The 18,466-nt window shown below is 50.7% G+C and overlaps 2 protein-coding genes across 2 annotated transcripts in view; one reads left to right on the forward strand and one right to left on the reverse strand.

The window, feature by feature from the left end:
• Positions 1–1,105, reverse strand: part of LOC311309183 (ryanodine receptor 3) — a gene marked incomplete at both ends in the record, with an annotated part of 138,859 nt that extends 137,754 nt beyond the window's left edge. The window contains one exon of the mRNA XM_084438362.1: positions 1,058–1,105. Within this exon, the coding sequence (XP_084294488.1) occupies positions 1,058–1,105 (48 nt within the window). The remainder of the gene's footprint in view (positions 1–1,057) is intronic.
• Positions 1,106–4,458: 3,353 nt separating this feature from the next.
• LOC311309184 (formin-1) overlaps positions 4,459–18,466 on the forward strand; it is a gene marked incomplete at both ends in the record, with an annotated part of 82,289 nt that continues 68,281 nt past the window's right edge. The window contains 1 exon segment of the mRNA XM_084438363.1: positions 4,459–6,079. Within this exon segment, the coding sequence (XP_084294489.1) occupies positions 4,459–6,079 (1,621 nt within the window).

The raw sequence follows: 18,466 nt of genomic DNA on the forward strand, positions 1-18,466 counted from the left end.
AAGCCTCCAAGCTCTCCAATCTCTCACCAGGCCTAGTAGAGTGGGTATTTCCAGCTCGGTTGTGTTTTCCAGTGGATGACAGACAAAATCGCCATGGCCATCGATTACCTTGGAAAAGAGTTTAAGAACTGACAGTCCCTCTCAAATTCCGTGTTGGCATTTGATGAGTTAGATACCAATTCACTTATATGATGACTAGTTTAACAGTAGGCCTATGTTGACAGTTTTATGTCCTTCCAGGCTGACAGCGTAAACAGACAAATGCCTTTCACAAATCACTGGTGTCATCAGATAGCCTAATTAACATGTCTTTGTCGTAGTCTGGGAGGAGTGACGTTACAACACAATGACGGAATGGTAGATTCCCGTATAGGCCTACACAGCTACTGTACAGTAACATGATATAGCCTAGATCAGCATCCCCAATTCTAAAAACAGAGGGCAAAGACCAAATAAAGTTAAAAAATAATAAATAATAAATAAATAAATAAATAAATAAATAAAAGCATTAATGATAAGTGGGTCTGTAGCCCCACTGTAAAGTAGGCTTCTACTGTAACGTGAAGCAGCTGACCAGGGGCAGTGGTTGACTTTCTGGGACTTAAAAGAACTGTATCATCACCTGGACACGTTAACTAAAGTTATCACACGAATCAATACAAACACCTGAAAGAAGGTTTTGGTGGAGCTGTTTTAAATATGCTCGTTTCATGTATCCTAAGTTTGACAGCGCAATGACGAGGCTGCAGGACAAGTTAGATCCAGTACCAAAAAAAAAATCGCATTGAACGATGCGCAAAACAAAAGAGCAACATCATGCAGGGTCTCTCTGGAGAGCAGGGGATCAACCAGCGGTCCAGAGCACATTCACGTCTGACTGACTTAACAGGAATTTACATAATTCATTAAGAAAACGCTATATATACACACATCTCATAAAGCTACAAAAAAAGCACCTCTCTCAGGCTGAAACCCAAAAGGAAAAAACCACAGAGATGCTCGGGGAGCCCGGAGCGAGCCAAGCGCAGTGTCTCACGAATAAAGCGGAATTACTTACAGTTCTCAGGAACTGAATTTCATCCTCTCCTTCTCCACCTTCAGCCATAGCTTTTGAGCAGCCTGTTTCACACTCGGGAAGCCTCCACTGTGGGCTCGCAGCACCTCGCTGCTGCTCCTCTCTCTTATCGATATGAGCATAGAGCTAATCCACGGCCATATAGGGGAGCCTGTCACTCACGAGCCGTTACCGGAGGAGCGTGCATGCATCCGAGCCGTTCCCGGAGGAGCGTGCGTGCATCCGAGCCGTTACCGGAGGAGAGTGCGTGCATCCGAGCCGTTACCGGAGGAGCGTGCATGCATCCGTAGGCTGGAGGAAACGGGTAGTCGGTTGTCTTGCAGTCACAATACGGCAGTGGGGGTCTTTATCTTCGACGTCACCGGTGGGTCTTATTAATATAAACATGAAAGCGCGAGCCTTCAAATTCCATCACTAGAGGAGCCTAATGAGTGCAGCTTTGCTTTGGGCAAGGTATTACTGACCGTGGGTGCGGTAGTGTCCAAATAATATAACACAGGGCGTAATAATAGCCTACATTGTTAATAGACCAATATGCTATACGCATTGAATTGGAGGGCCTACGCACGACCCCCCAAGCACGCGTCCAAATCAGCACCATGGTCAGCACCCGAGAAATGGAGAGGCACGTGGGCTACACACATGCGGTGCGTAAAAGCCCGTGGCCTCTACAGGTTTTTTATTTTGTCAAATAGATTTAAAAACATTATAAATTCGTGTGGATCAGCAGGTGCAAATTGACATATAGTAGCCAATCGTTGTTGCGCATAGGTGCAATATTAGTAACCTAGTGGATGGTAAGACGTTAAGATTTCTTATGATCCAATACTGCCATCTAGTGTTAGTGGTGAGACCGTGTGGTGATGACGTGTTACAGCAACGACCATGCACAGTCCCCCTTCTCTGGTCAATTATCTGTTCTAGCTAGGCCACTCGTTGAATGACATATATCAAAATGGTGTCTCTGAATTGAGGATTATTTCGGTGGTGTTTGTCTTATGAGGAAGCGTGGCCACAGGAACACATCATTCTGTAGTGCTTTACATTTGCATGGTGTTTCTATCTGACTCTGAAACACATGCCGGGTTACATCCACAACGATTAACCATCTATTTGTAAAATATTGACTATATATATACAGTATAGGCCAGCACTGTGTGCCAGACTGGGAGGTGCAGCACTGGTAAAGTATCCCTCACATAAAGTGCAATATTGAGGCCACTGTGGCTTACCTGCACTAATTAGGTTAATTGATTGCACCTGTTCATTCTCTCACTTAGCCTCTCAATCAAGGGTGACGAGCACAACTGATACTCGCTGTGCATTTCTATTAGTCTGTGTTCATTTGTCATTTGATGCTGTTACAGTGCCATTTCCCCCTCGGGATCAATACACTACTACTACTAGGCTGCTGCTGCTGCTGCTACTACTACTACTACTACTACTACTACTACTACTGCTACTACTACTACTACTACTACTACTACTGCTACTACTACTACTACTACTACTCCCAGATAGCAAGCGGATCTGGGCCATATACAGGCCAGATCTGGGCCATATCAGGCCAGATTTGGCCCTTGTGGCTTAGTTCCGGCCCATACAGTATATGGCCCAGAATTATTACACATCCGCTTGCTATCTGGGCTACTTCTACACTGTAATAAAAAGTATTTTAGTGCCATTAAAAGCGGGCAAACCAGTGATCTACAAAACAAATAACCGCCAATGTAGTCGCAAGGCACCGGTGTATGGGATGCGCACTGTATTTAGGACAGAGTTAAACCTCCATCAGCACCACTTCAGCGATGCTTCACATCATCATCTGACCGGCCTACCTGGGAGCAGCAGCTGCTCTGACTCAGTGTTTTAGGGCGGGACTAACGTCCCCGCACCTATACGAGAACATCGAAGAGACGCTGACGTCGCGGATTGGTTGGAAGGCTTGCCAGTCACAGATGGATAAACGCTGTGCCCGTAGAAGCAGCGGTGGACGCTGTCTGCAGAGAGAGATGTCCCGAAAAGGTTCATGCAACTAAAAGGGTTTCTTGTTTATCCACGCTGAACAGCTATGCCTTCACTTCTGCAGGTGCGTCATTTCGAGCAGGTCTTCTAGTTGTCTAAAGCCACTCGAATCTTTCGATTTGGATAATTTGGTGGATGACTCAACTATGTTTTCTCTTGGAGATAACATTTGACAACTGCTTAGACATTAAATACTTATTTGACGTGATGTGATCCTAGTGTAGCTTGAAAGCCTCGACAGAGGAGCATGCATTTGAAGCTACTGCTGCAAGGTGACAACAAATCGGTGTATCGGCCAAGTTAGGCAGTTTAGAGATGTTTTTTTGGCATTAAGCATTTAAAACACGAGCAAAATGTACAATAAGGTTGACCTATTTAATGTCTGTAATGTCCACATCTTACATGGCATTGAGCGTCGTCGTCAATGTTGTGGGACATGCATGCTGCACCTAGCAAAATGTTGATGAAATGTAGGCAACACGAATTGGTTTGTCATTTTCATTTTATATCCTTTAATGTGTTTATGATGATTATGATGATGATGAATATGATGATTAGAGCAATGCCGAGGAAGCTTTCATATAACTACATCAAAAGCATGATTTTGTTGGCGAGGCCCCGAGTAACAGCCTACATTATCAAAAGATGCATTGTCCTCAAATGACGTCTTCCCAGTTTTTAATTTAGGCCTAAGGGGATGAACTTAATGGGTTTTGTTTGCAAGGCTGTTTGCAAGGCTACTGGTTATTTCACAACTATCCAATACTGTAGCATGTCCTGTGCCCTATTCAAATATAGTTCAGACTATGAAAAGGATATGTGATACTCACTCAAATGATAATTGATACTCACTAAAATAGCCAGATCATTACACCAATCAGCTAGAGTCTTTTTCTGTTCAAGGTTACAATACATTTAGCAGTGCTTCTTCTGCATGAGATGCTGCATGAAAAAATAATGCAAAGATGGTGTGCGCTTAAAAATTTTATGTGAAATGAAATGGCTGTTTGGAAAGTTCTGTTTATCCGAACATTTGCTTTACTGTACTTGCAAAAAGTGCTACGCCCATGTTTTAAACATTTTTATTTTTTTATTTTGAACCTTCGTACACATCTGTGAATGGAATTTAGAACCTTGGATTCTGACCATCAGAATGATTGACAGTTGGCTTTCTCTGGCATGCCATGCGTTTACTGTAGGCTTACATGTAGGCGTGTCTCAATGAAAACCTCTTTTCTGTGACAGGAGTTCAACTGGCCAGATGATGAATCTCTCCGACTCTTCTTCTGCTGTCCACATCCAAAGACGGCAGCCGCATCAACAACGCCTAACCGCTTGATTAGAGTCCAGTGATCAGCATGGCCCCCATGATGGAGGGCATACATTCGGTGCTGTCTCTCTACCAGCCCATCCAGGAGCTAAGTTATATCAGCCTCTATCTCCCGAAGGGGCGGGCCCCGGGTTTTACGTACATGGGCCGCGCCCCTGGGTGGGCCCTGCCCAATAATGACCATGAATGCGGACCGGAGGAGGATCCCACAGTTGTCAAACAAAGACGCCAGTCTTCCAGCAACTCCGGCGAACTCCTCAACTCTGTCCGGGCAACAAAGGAGGCCGTTGCTGAGCTCTGCTGGCTGGCCGCAGAGCACCACCAATTGCTCGCCGAGCTCCTGTCTCTGTGCGGCGACTGCGCCAGCAAAGTCAGGATGGGCAACCAGGACGGGAAGCTCCAGCAGGGTCAGGAGGGGTCGGAAGGTCAGGCTCCCAGCAGCGGTGACCTCCAGAAAACCCCCGCCACGTCTCCGGAGCGCAAGAGAAGCTTCGCCCGCGGTAAGAAGCTGAAGAAGCTGGCAGGGAAGAAAGCGGATAGCGCCGAGGAGTTCCTCCACAGCAAGATGAAGAAGAAAGTCGGAAGCGGGTCGTCTTCTGTCCAGACGTCGTTGGTCCGGACCAGCGAGGTCGTCCCCGTCGCTTCAACCGCGGAGGAGCAGAGAGCTCCAGGGACCCCGGGGTGCGTCCGAGCTCCGGACACCCCGGCGTCGGGCTCCTACGTCAGCGTGGCCAGCAACCCCATCCTCCCCATGGAGGACCACTTCCACATCGCCAGAGAGGGCTGGGACTTCATGGGCGACTCGACCGACCTGGACTTCGGCAACGACCTCTCGGAGTTCGACAGCGAGCTGTTCCTGGACTACGAAGCGTCGTCCTGCGACCTGCTGGAGGAAGTGCAGGAGCTGACCCAACACGCGCAGCTGCTGAGCGGCAGCAACCTTCGACCCTTCAAGAGGTCCGGTTCGCCGGATGGAGAGTTCCCCCCGGAGGGGCTTAGCACGGCCAAGTCGGCCCACCAGCTGTACGACGAGATCCACAGGAGGGAGACGGCGGTGCGGGTGGTGGCGAAGGTCCAGGATGCAGAGGGCACGGTGCAGCGCGTCCACCACCTGAGCCCGGACAGGTCTTCGGACTTCCGGCCGGGGGGGGGCGGGACCTCCGCGCCTCAGCCAGGGACGAGGGACTCCCCGAGGGACGGGGAGTGGCGGGGGCCCGGCAGGACGTCGGTGCGGGCGGACGGCGGGGAGAAACCGGGCGGCGAACTCCCGGAGGGGCTCCGGCTACCCCTCTCGAACCCCGCGGAGAGCGTCCGCGGTAAGAGCCCCTCGTCCCCGACGCTGGCCGCGGTGTTCAGCGCCTCCTACCCCGTCACCAACACCCTCCAGAGCATGTCCCCCGTCCTGTCCCCTGCCCTGTCCCCCGCCCTGTCCTCCAGGCTCCCCAGCCCCCAGCTCAACCATCGCATCCTGCTCCTGTCGGACGTCGACGTGGATCGGGGTCGGGGGGAGGCGGACGAGGAGCCCAAGGTCACCGCGGAGGTCATTGACAGAAACGGCAACAAGCGGACCGTCACGTGTCTGGACCTGAACCTCGGCAGGCTACAGGGAAGCCCCAAGTGGAATTCCTGCAGCTTCTCCGCGGCGACAGGTGAGCTAGTGTTATTAAAATAACCACGACACCCCTCCTCCTTCTCGCCCACGTTAATTCCCAGAATGCCTCTTGTCCTGACGCTAATGTAGACATCAGTGCTTTTCGCTCCTTAGTTGTGCGACGCGCCTGTCGGTGCTAATCCTTGATCTGGCGTCGTTGGACGATTGGAAGCGCCGGCTTTAAAAAGAGGGAGAGATTTCCATGGATGTGTGAAGTGTGTGTGTCTGTGTGTGTGTGTGAGAGAGAGAGAGAGAGAGGCAGTTTGTTTGATCCAGCACCTGAGTGCTGCAGGTTTTCACCATCATAGTTACCCCTACCTAACTATCCACCTACCCACTTAACCATCTACCCACCCATCCACCTACCTACTGTATAGTAACTGCCAGACAGCTAGAACATTCTCTTCACTCTGCGAGAGTTTTCTCGGTGACTTGGGCTGTTTGCTCTCTCTCTTTCCCCTCCAGAAGATAGTCAAGTCTGTTCCGGCACTAATCCATTGGCATCCCTTTGCCAAAATTAAAGTGGTTTCCGATTGTCCTGTTTCGGTCCTGACTGGTGTGCTTGTCTTGGCTTTGACATGTGACTTAGCATTAAAAAGCTACCCAACCGAGAGAGAGAGAGAGAGAAGGAGAGGGAGGGAGAGAGAGAGAGAGAGAGGGACAGAGAGAGAGGACGAGAGACTCGTTTCTCTCCGCCGCAGACGAGACACTAACTATTTTGCCATGGAAAGGGGTGGTCCAGAGATCAAAGCCTCAGGGTTGACCCACCCCCCCCCCCCCCCCCCACCGCTCTCATGAAAACAATGTGAGCTGAAGCGTTACCAATTAGTCCGCTCCATGCTCTGCACCTTGTAAACCCACTTCCTGCAGGGTTCACACGAGCCCCTGACAAAGCCTCCGCATCGACCGGGAACACGGGTTCCACAGGAAGAGGATTAGGGCTTCGGTGTGCGCAGAACTTCCGTCCTCGTCTTAATCTGGCCTATTAAGCTGTATCTCACGGTTAACATCCACAGAGAAAGAGGTGGTGTATAAAAGAGCCAGAGACCCGACCCCGGGTTGTGTTTGGAAATCCAAACGGCGTGAGTCTCAGGTCACGGGATTATGGGATTTCCAATTGACTGTCAGCCATTGCATGTCAGCCATTGCATTGTATGGTGCATGTAGTCTGCGTGTCTCTCTGTGCCCTTCGTAGACCTCCAGCCCTTTGATCAGTGTAGAGGATCACTCTGGCGTGACTCTGCCTTTAACCATGTCCCTTCAGTCCAAAATTGGCGCTTGAAGATCCAGAGGTACGGTAATAGTATCAATTTTGGTCCGGCGCTTCCTATTAGTTACATTATTATTCTATTGGATTCTACTGTAACTCTACTCATCCACGTCAGCCACCAATAGAGCTGCCATTCACTCGCCGGGGCCCTTCACTGCCTGTCATGCTAATTGACTGGGAAGAATGATGGAACATTGGCCCTTTCTGTGTCTGCTGGCAGCGGCACACACTACTATTTCAAAACAAGCAGGAAATCGTTACGACATCAGGAAACTATTTCGGTCATTTTGTTGCATCGAGGGCTCGTTCTCCCAACTTGGTAGCTAGTGTCTGTGGTCATCGGGACAGACACAGACATGGCTGGGGGGGGGGGGGGGGGGGGGGGGCGAGGCGGGGGGAGGGGACGGGGGGGGGGTGTAGCGAGGACAGCCTGTGGTGTGCAGGGGGACAGACAGTGTTACTCATGTGGAGCTGATCTGAATTGATTTCCTTCGTGGAAGTGACCCCCTGCCTAGCTTACACACACTCTCGCACACACACGCACACACACACACACACACACACACACACACACACACACACACACACGCACACACACAGACAGTGTCAGTCCCCCTGTAGAGCCTCTTCCATTTTTAGCAATCCTTTTCTTTCAGAGATGGAAACCTGATCCCAGCATAGACATGGGTGTGATTACAATCCACTGCAGCGAAGCCGAGGTTGAATGTCCCATGTTGCGTGTGCTACCGTGCGCTGCGCGCCATCGTGACTTATGTTCAATCGATACGAGTTCTGTAAATAACCTCTCCTAATCTCCTTATGCCCTACGGAGTGAACATGATACCGTTCTCTCTCAAGACCAGCTAGGACAGCAAGATACCTTCATGTGCTCTTCAGACTCAGACCTCAGACCAGCTAGGACAGCAAGATACCTTCATGTGCTCTTCAGACTCAGACCTCAGACCAGCTAGGACAGCAAGATACCTTCATGTGCTCTTCAGACTCAGACCTCAGACCAGCTAGGACAGCAAGATACCTTCATGTGCTCTTCAGACTCAGACCTCAGACCAGCTAGGACAGCAAGATACCTTCATGTGCTCTTCAGACTCAGACCTCAGACCAGCTAGGACAGCAAGATACCTTCATGTGCTCTTCAGACTCAGACCTCAGACCAGCTAGGACAGCAAGATACCTTCATGTGCTCTTCAGACTCAGACCTCAGACCAGCTAGGACAGCAAGATACCTTCATGTGCTCTTCAGACTCAGACCTCAGACCAGCTCCACAACATCCTGCTGCTATGACCTCTACAACTAAAACAATCCTTATTCTAAATATAACAGGAGCTCAGTGAGTTTGGGGTTAACCCTTTGTCCATGTTTAATAACTAATCACATTTTATGTGTTAACGAGGACAAATGGCGAGCAGAGTGACTGAGACGGATAAATGGGTCAAGGGGAAGCAGGCCCTTGATGGTTTGCCAATATTCTCCTAATTAAGATGCTATGTCTTTAAATCTCTGATGTCTATTTGAGGCTTAGCTAGGATTAATTGGGCAAATGAGGATGCACTATGAATGAAGTGTGGAGTCGTAAGGACGTGTGTGTGTGTGTGTGTGTGTGTGTTTGTTTGTTGGTGTGTGTTTGTTTGTGTGTGTGTTTGTGTGTGTGTGTGTGTGTGTTCGTGTGTGTGTGTGTGTTTGTTTGTGTGTGTGCGTGTGTGTGTGTGTATGTTTGTTTGTGTGTGTTTGTTTGTGTGTGTGCATGTGTGTGTGCGTGTGTGTTTGTTTGTTTGTGTGTGTGTGTGTGTTTGTTTGTGTGTGTGCATGTGTGTGTGTGTTTGTTTGTGTGTGTGTGTGTGTCTGTGTTTGTGTGTGTGCATGTGTGTTTGTGTGTGTGTGTGTGTTTTTGTTTGTTTTTGTGTGTCTGTGTGTGTGTGTGTGTGTATGTGTGTGTTTGTTTGTGTGTGTGTGTGTGATATTATGCTCTGATAATTGAGAGGAAAGCAGAGGAGGTTTATTCAGGACACGAGAGAAAACATTACATAGATAATCTGTCCTCGGCTCACCAGCCCAAATCCTTCTCCCAAATTGCTTTCAGGAATGGCTTTTGCCCTCTCCTCACACAAGGACACACACACACACACACACACACAAACACAAACACACACACACACACACACATACAGATCCCAGAAAGTGACGTGACTAAATGCTCCCTGCTCATTCTGCCTCCTCTTCAGATGCAGCAAATAATATTTTAATTCCATAAACGAATCAGGCCTCAGGGTCATATGAAACTGATCAGGAGTCAGTTAACATGTGTCTTGTTTCTCCCTGGTTCAGCCCTGTTCAGCAGAGTCTGCAGGGCCGCGCAGCACTGCTCCAGCAGGGAAGGGAAGGGAAGGACAAAGAGGAGCTCTATTCACATAATCTAGTAGTTTCTAGCGAGCCGGCCTGAGAAAGGAGAGCCGTGGTCTCACACTGCTGCTCTGAGCTGCGCATGACAGCTAGGAAATAAAGAGCCCTGCCCTACTGTACCCTACCCTACATACCCTACCCTACATACCCTACCCTACTGTACCCTATCTTACATACCCTACCCTACATACCCTACCCTACTGTACCCTACCCTACATACCCTACCTACCCTACATACCCTACCCTACTGTACCCTATCTTACATACCCTACCCTACATACCCTACCCTACATACCCTACCCTACTGTACCCTACCCTACATACCCTACATACCCTACCCTACTGAACCCTATCTTACATACCCTACCCTACATACCCTACCCTACATACCCTACCCTACTGTACCCTATCTTACATACCCTACCCTACATACCCTACCCTACTGTACCCTATCCTATCTACCCTACCTACCCTACCCTTTCTACCCTACCCTTTCTACCCTACCCTACCTACCCTACCCTATCTACACTACCCTACATACCCTACCCTACTCTACCCTACTGCACCCTACCCTACATACCCTACTCTATCCTACCTACCCTATCCTACTCTACCCTATCTACCCTACCCTACATACCCTACCCTACCCTTTCTACCCTTTCTACCCTACCTACCCTACCTACCCTACCTACCCTACCCTATCCTATCTACCCTTTCTACCCTACCTACCTACCCTATCCTATCTACCCTACCCTACCTTACTCTACCTACCCTACTCTATTTACCCTACCCTACCTTACCCTATCTACCCTACCCTACATACCCTACTCTACCTACCCTACCTACCCTACCCTATCTACCCTACCCTACTCTACCTACCCTACCTACCCTACCCTTTCTACCCTACCTACCCTACCTACCCTACCCTATCATATCTACCCTTTCTACCCTACCTACCTACCCTATCCTATCTACCCTAGCCTACTCTACCTACCCTACTCTATTTACCCTACCCTATCTACCCTACCCTACCCTACATACCCTACCCTTTCTACCCTACCCTTTCTACCCTACCTACCTACCCTACCCTACCTTACCCTACCCTATCTACCCTACCCTACATACCCTACTCTATCCTAACCTACATACCCTACCCTATCTACCCTACTCTATCTACCCTACTCTATCCTATCTACCCTACCCTACATACCCTACCTACCCTAACCTACTCTACCTACCCTACCTTACCCTACCCTATCTACCCTACTCTATCCTATCTACCCTACCCTACCCTACATACCCTACTCTACCCTACCTACCCTAACCTACTCTACCTACCCTACCTTACCCTACCTATCCTACCCTACCTACCTACCCTACCCTACCCTACCTTACCCTACCCTACCCTACCCTACCCTATCTACCCTACTCTATCCTACATACCCTACCTTACCCTACCCTACTCTACCCTACCCTACATACCCTACCCTACATACCCTATCTACCCTACCCTTTCTACCCTACCTACCTACCCTATCCTATCTACCCTACCCTACCTTACCCTACCCTATCTACCCTACCCTACCTACCCTACCCTATCTACCCCCTCCCCTACCTTACCCTACCTTACCTACCCTATCTACCCTACCCTACCCTATATACCCTACCCTATATACCCTACCCTATATACCCTACCTTACCTACCCTATCTACCTTACCCTACCCTATCTACCCTTCCCTACCTACCCTACCCTATATACCCTACCCTACCTTACCCTACCTACCCTACCCTATCTACCCTACCCTACCTTACCCTACCTTACCTACCCTATCTACCCTACCCTACATACCCTACCCTACCCTACCTACCTAGGAGAACAGAGGACAGGACACATAGTCCCTCTCCACAGTGTAGCTTATTGTCCTTAATGAGTTGCCGTACAAGCCCCTGAGAGAATGTCAGCTTTCTAGCCGTGGAATCCTGAAAATACACTTTATCTATAATGCAGCATGGATATAAACAGACTGAAACTCTCTTTGATAGAGACCAAGTTCATTCCCGTCTGTATCGTGACATTTAACATGTTACATCTGGCGTCAGACGTTTCAGATTCTAGCTGTTTTGCCTCAAACCTGCGAGTTCTCCGAGCGCGGCTCACCCTCCTCCTCCTCTCAGGGCCAAATAGACACACCTCTCTCCCTCTGTTCCGCTGGAGGGCTAGGCTGGAGATGAGGCTGGAGATGAGGCTGGAGATGAGGCCAGGCTGGAGATGAGGCTGGAGATGAGGCCAGGCTGGAAATGAGGCTAGGCTGGAGACGAGGCTAGGTTGGAGATGAGGTTAGAGATGAGGCCAGGTTGGAGATGAGGCCAGGTTAGAGATGAGGTTGGAGATGAGGCTAGGCTGGAGATGAGGCCAGGTTGGAGATGAGGCCAGGCTGGAGATGAGGCCAGGCTGGAGATGAGGCCAGGTTGGAGATGAGGTTGGAGATGAGGCCAGGTTGGAGATGAGGCCAGGTTGGAGATGAGGCCAGGCTGGAGATGAGGCCAGGCTGGAGATGAGGCCAGGCTGGAGATGAGGCCAGGTTGGAGATGAGGCCAGGCTGGAGATGAGGCCAGGTTGGAGATGAGGCTAGGTTGGAGATGAGGTCAGGCTGGAGATGAGGCCAGGCTGGAGATGAGGCTACTGTAGGTTGGAGATGAGGCTAGGTTGGAGATGAGGCTGGAGATGAGGCCAGGTTGGAGATGAGGCCAGGTTGGAGATGAGGCTAGGTTGGAGATGAGGCCAGGTTGGAGATGAGGCCAGGTTGGAGATGAGGCCAGGTTGGAGATGAGGTTGGAGATAAGGCCAGGTTGGAGATGAGGCCAGGTTGGAGATGAGGCCAGGCTGGAGATGAGGCCAGGTTGGAGATGAGGTTGGAGGTGAGGCCAGGCTGGAGATGAGGCCAGGCTGGAGATGAGGCCAGGTTGGAGATGAGGTTGGAGATGAGGCCAGGTTGGAGATGAGGCCAGGTTGGAGATGAGGCCAGGCTGGAGATGAGGCTAGGTTGGAGATGAGGCCAGGCTGGAGATAAGGCCAGGTTGGAGATGAGGCTGGGCTGGAGATGAGGCTGGGCTGGAGATGAGGCCAGGCTGGAAATGAGGCCAGGCTAGAGATGAGGCCAGGCTAGAGATGAGGCCAGGCTGGAGATGAGGCCAGGTTGGAGATGAGGCCAGGCTGGAGATGAGGCCAGGTTGGAGATGAGGCCAGGTTGGAGATGAGGCCAGGTTGGAGATGAGGCCAGGCTGGAGATGAGGCCAGGTTGGAGATGAGGCCAGGCTGGAGATGAGGCCAGGCTGGAGATGAGGCCAGGTTGGAGATGAGGCCAGGTTGGAGATGAGGCCAGGTTGGAGATGAGGCTAGGCCAGATTGAGGTTGGAGATGAGTGCTGATGATTCTGTGAGCGTCACGTCACGCTACATCACAGCGCTCAGAGCAACGCAGTCTGCACGTCTCCTCCATGTCCTTCCTGCCCCTCCGTAGACTCGCTAGGCCCTACCCGCCGCCGGCCCGATGAACCGACCAACCTGGCAACCCACAAGAACTACTGCAGGAGCGAGAGTTGGAGCCTACGAGAGACAGGAAATTAAGAATGATCAATCCTGGCTCTATAAACACAGATTTATATGAAAGCCCCCCCCGTCTGAAATAATGGGTGTTTTTCTTGGCACCCAATTAGGGACAGTATCACATAGTATACGTATTTACTGGAATTATGAGTGAGATTTTTTCAGTGTGGTAAAGGAGGGATGGTTAATGGTAAATGGACTGCACTTATATAGCGCTTTTATTCACAAACACACACACACACACACATTCACACATCAATGGCAGCAGCTGCCATGCAAGGTGCTAGCCTGCTCATTTCGGGTTCAGCGTCTTGCCCAAGGATACTTCGACATGTCGTCAGGAGGAGCCGGGATTCGAACCGCCGACCCTACGATCAGTGGACGACCCGCTCTACCTCCTGAGCTACAGCCGCCCCATAGGGCAGTAGGGCACTAGCCACAACTTGGGGGTGAGTGGGGGTGTTGGAATATAGTGTAGCGACAGACTGTGTGTGTGTGTGTGTGTGTGTGTGTGTGTGTGTGTGTGTGTGTGTGTGTGTGTGTGTGTGTGTGTGTGTGTGTGTGTGTGTGTGTGTGTGTGTGTGTGTGTGTGTGCGTGCGTGCGTGCCCGCGCTCACCTTGTGTGTCCCTGAGGGCCGGCTGGCACATTATCTGGACTGATCCATGACTGCTGACACATCCCTGTTGCTGTCTCTATTATCCCGGCGCCAAGATCAGCTGTGAGACGACCTCTCGGCACCGAGTGACCCGACACACACACACACACACACACACACACACACCGACGACCTATCAGAGCACACAACCCTTCCCAGCATCCTCCTTTCTCTCTCTCTCGCTCTCTCTCTCTGACAGCTGCTCAGTCCGCACCCTCTGATTTAGACTGTCACATCACAGCTCCGCCCGCCGGCACCTGCTGGTCCCCCCCCCACCCTCGCCCCCCCCCCCCCCCCCCCACCCCCCTGCATTCCCTCGTCCCCAACCGCTGCCGAACGAGACGTCACGTGAGCGCGGGGACACACCTGCGCCCCCGGCGTCACACCAGGCCCGGCCGGTAGAGCTTTGGGAGCAGACAGCAGCCGTCTCAATTCCAGCCCCAACTGCAGCTCAGTATTAAATCAAATAATTATTCATTCATACGCTGCACTGTAACTTTTATTCCTGTTTTATTTTTCCTGCTTTTTTTTTTTATTTACTTTTTTTTTGCATTTTGTTTTATATGACCTTTTATTTCTTGCACGTTGTCTTGATGCTTTTAATGTCTCATGTAAAGCACTTTGAATTGTCTTGTTGCTGAAATGTGCGATAGAAATAAACTTGCCTGGCCTGGCCTTGCTTAGGCTCTTGGAGCAGTCTGCGTGTGGACAGAGTTTTGCAGGGAGATGTAGTTTTCAGGGTCAGTCTGCGTGTGGACAGAGTTTTGCAGGGAGATGTAGTTTTCAGGGTCAGTCTGCGTGTGGACAGCGTTTTGTAGGGAGATGTAGTTTTCAGGGTCAGGCTGCGTGTGGACAGTGTTTTGCAGGGAGATGTAGTTTTCAGGGTCAGTCTGCGTGTGGACAGCGTTTTGCAGGGAGATGTAGTTTTCAGGGTCAGGCTGCGTGTGGACAGCGTTTTGCAGGGAGATGTAGTTTTCAGGGTCAGGCTGTGGATAGGTGGTTATCAGATCATGTCCTCGGTGAGAGAGGCCAGCCAGATGTGTGTCCGGCTCTGTATTGGTTGATTCGCTCCCGGCTCTGTATTGGTTGATTCGCTCCCGGCTCTGTATTGGTTGATTCGCTCCCGGCTCTGTATTGGTTGATTCGCTCCCGGCTCTGTATTGGTTGATTCGCTCCCGGCTCTGTATTGGTTGATTCACTCCTGGCCGTCTGGCTCTGTATTGGTTGATTCGCTCCCGGCCGTCTGGCTCTGTATTGGTTGATTCGCTCCCGGCTCTGTATTGGTTGATTCGCTCCCAGCCGTCTGTTGGCGGGCAGAGAAGGAGATTAAAGGGCAGTGAGAGTCGGGAGTTTAATAAAGGGCAGTGAGAGTCGGGAGTTTAATAAAGGGCAGTGAGAGTCGGGAGTTTAATAAAGGGCAGTGAGAGAAGGGAGTTTAATAAAGACAGTGAGAGAAGGGAGTTTAATAAAGGGCAGTGAGAGTCGGGAGTTTAATAAAGGGCAGTGAGAGAAGGGAGTTTAATAAAGGGCAGTGAGAGAAGGGAGTTTAATAAAGGGCAGTGAGAGAAGGGAGTTTAATAAAGGGCAGTGAGAGAAGGGAGTTTAATAAAGGGCAGTGAGAGAAGGGAGTTTAATAAAGGGCAGTGAGAGAAGGGAGTTTAATAAAGGGCAGTGAGAGAAGGGAGTTTAATAAAGGGCAGTGAGAGAAGGGAGTTTAATAAAGGGCAGTGAGAGAAGGGAGTTTAATAAAGGGCAGTGAGAGTCGGGAGTTTAATAAAGGGCAGTGAGAGAAGGGAGTTTAATAAAGGGCAGTGAGAGTAGGGAGTTTAATAAAGGGCAGTGAGAGAAGGGAGTTTAATAAAGGGCAGTGAGAGTAGAGAGTTTAATAAAGAGCAGTGAGAGAAGGGAGTTTAATAAAGGGCAGTGAGAGAAGGGAGTTTAATAAGGGGCAGTGAGAGAAGGGAGTTTAATAAAGGGTAGTGAGAGTAGGGAGTTTAATAAAGGGCAGTGAGAGAAGGGAGTTTAATAAAGGGCAGTGAGAGAAGGGAGTTTAATAAAGGGAAGTGAGAGTAGGGGAGTTAATAAAGGGCAGTGAGAGAAGGGAGTTTAATAAAGGGAAGTGAGAGTAGGGAGTTTAATAAAGGGCAGTGAGAGTCAGGAGTTTTCCCCAGAGCCAGTGAACTCTGGCTCACCCACGCACGCCTCAGTCTATTACAGCATGCTACCCCTACGTGACGTCATCAGGAGGCAGGATATTAGCTTCCGTAGCTACGCAGATGACACCCAGCTCTATATTTCTGTGACACCCGATGACGACAGCTCAGTTGACCACTTGGTAGAATGCACTGATATAACTGCATGGATGTCACAGAATGTCCTTCGGTTAAACCAGGACTAAACTGATGTGCTGATCGTCTTGTTGAGAGGGGTCAGGGAAGAATTTTTTACAGCTCACCTTTCTGGCCCCCGGGTGATACTGTTTTTTTTTTCTTCCCTCTGGAATATGTAGGGGTGGGTCGTATGCCCACCTCCCTTGTTCTCTGTAAAGCGCATTGCGTTGCCTCTGGGTATGAAATGCGTTATACAAACAAAGCTTTGATTGATTGATTGATTGATTGATTGATTATTGGTGATAAAGTTGAAAGGGAGACTCTTTCTGGGCACTTAAAAACACAAAGTCAGAAACCTAGGTGTTTGATTCTGATCTTAATTTTGAGGCTCATATTAAGAATGTGACTAGGACATGTTTTTATCACTTGAGAAACATTGCTAAGCTGAAACCTTTTCTCTCCCAGGCCGACACAAAGACTAATGCTTGGTTTTATCAGTGGCAGGTTGGATTACTGTAACACTCTCCTATCTGGTCTGGACCAAAGAAAGCTATTAGTCAACTTCAAATAGTACACAATGCTGCAGCACATGTCCTCACTAAGACCAGAGGAGGGCACACATCACACCAGTCTTACTATCACTACACTACCAGTCAGTTTTAGAATAGATTTATAGATTATTTTGTTAGTTTATAAAGCACTCCATAGTCATGCACCTGAATACATGTCAGGAATGCTTTTACGATACACCAAGTAGGTCCCTGAGGTCCTCTGGCACTGAGCGTTTAATGGTTCCTGGATCAGGACCAGGACACATGGGGAGACAGGACCAGGAGACATGGGGAGACAGGACCAGGAGACATGGGGAGACAGGACCAGGAGACATGGGGAGACAGGACCAGGAGACATGGGGAGACAGGACCAGGAGACATGGGGAGACAGGACCAGGAGACATGGGGAGGCAGGACCAGGAGACATGGGGAGACAGGACCAGGAGACATGGGGAGACAGGACCAGGAGACATGGGGAGACAGGACCAGGAGACATGGGGAGACAGGACCAGGAGACATGGGGAGACAGGACCAGGAGACATGGGGAGACAGGACCAGGAGACATGGGGAGACAGGACCAGGAGACATGGGGAGACAGGACCAGGAGACATGGGGAGACAGGACCAGGAGACATGGGGAGACAGGACCAGGAGACATGGGGAGACAGGACCAGGAGACATGGGAGGCAGGACCAGGAGACATGGGGAGACAGGACCAGGAGACATGGGGAGTCAGGACCAGGAGACATGGGGAGACGGACAGGAGACAGGGGGAGACAGGACCAGGAGACATGGGGAGACAGGACCAGGAGACATGGGGAGACAGGACCAGGAGACATGGGGAGACAGGACCAGGAGACATGGGGAGACAGGACCAGGAGACATGGGGAGACAGGACCAGGAGACATGGGGAGACAGGACCAGGAGACATGGGGAGACAGGACCAGGAGACATGGGGAGACAGGACCAGGAGACATGGGACAGGACCAGGAGACATGGGGAGACAGGACCAGGAGACATGGGGAGACAGGACCAGGAGACATGGGGAGGCAGGACCAGGAGACATGGGGAGACAGGACCAGGAGACATGGGGAGACAGGACCAGGGGACATGGGGAGACAGGACCAGGAGACATGGGGAGACAGGACCAGGAGACATGGGGAGACAGGACCAGGAGACATGGGGAGGCAGGACCAGGAGACATGGGGAGACAGGACCAGGAGACATGGGGAGACAGGACCAGGAGACATGGGGAGGCAGGACCAGGAGACATGGGGAGACAGGACCAGGAGACATGGGGAGACAGGACCAGGAGACATGGGGAGACAGGACCAGGAGACATGGGGAGGCAGGACCAGGAGACATGGGGAGAGGACCAGGAGACATGGGGAGACAGGACCAGGAGACATGGGGAGACAGGACCAGGAGACATGGGGAGGCAGGACCAGGAGACATGGGGAGGCAGGACCAGGAGACATGGGGAGACAGGACCAGGAGACATGGGGAGACAGGACCAGGAGACATGGGGAGGCAGGACCAGGAGACATGGGGAG

This window comes from Borostomias antarcticus (genome assembly GCF_949987555.1).
Source record: "Borostomias antarcticus genome assembly, chromosome: 5".
Classification (NCBI taxonomy): domain Eukaryota; kingdom Metazoa; phylum Chordata; class Actinopteri; order Stomiiformes; family Stomiidae; genus Borostomias; species Borostomias antarcticus.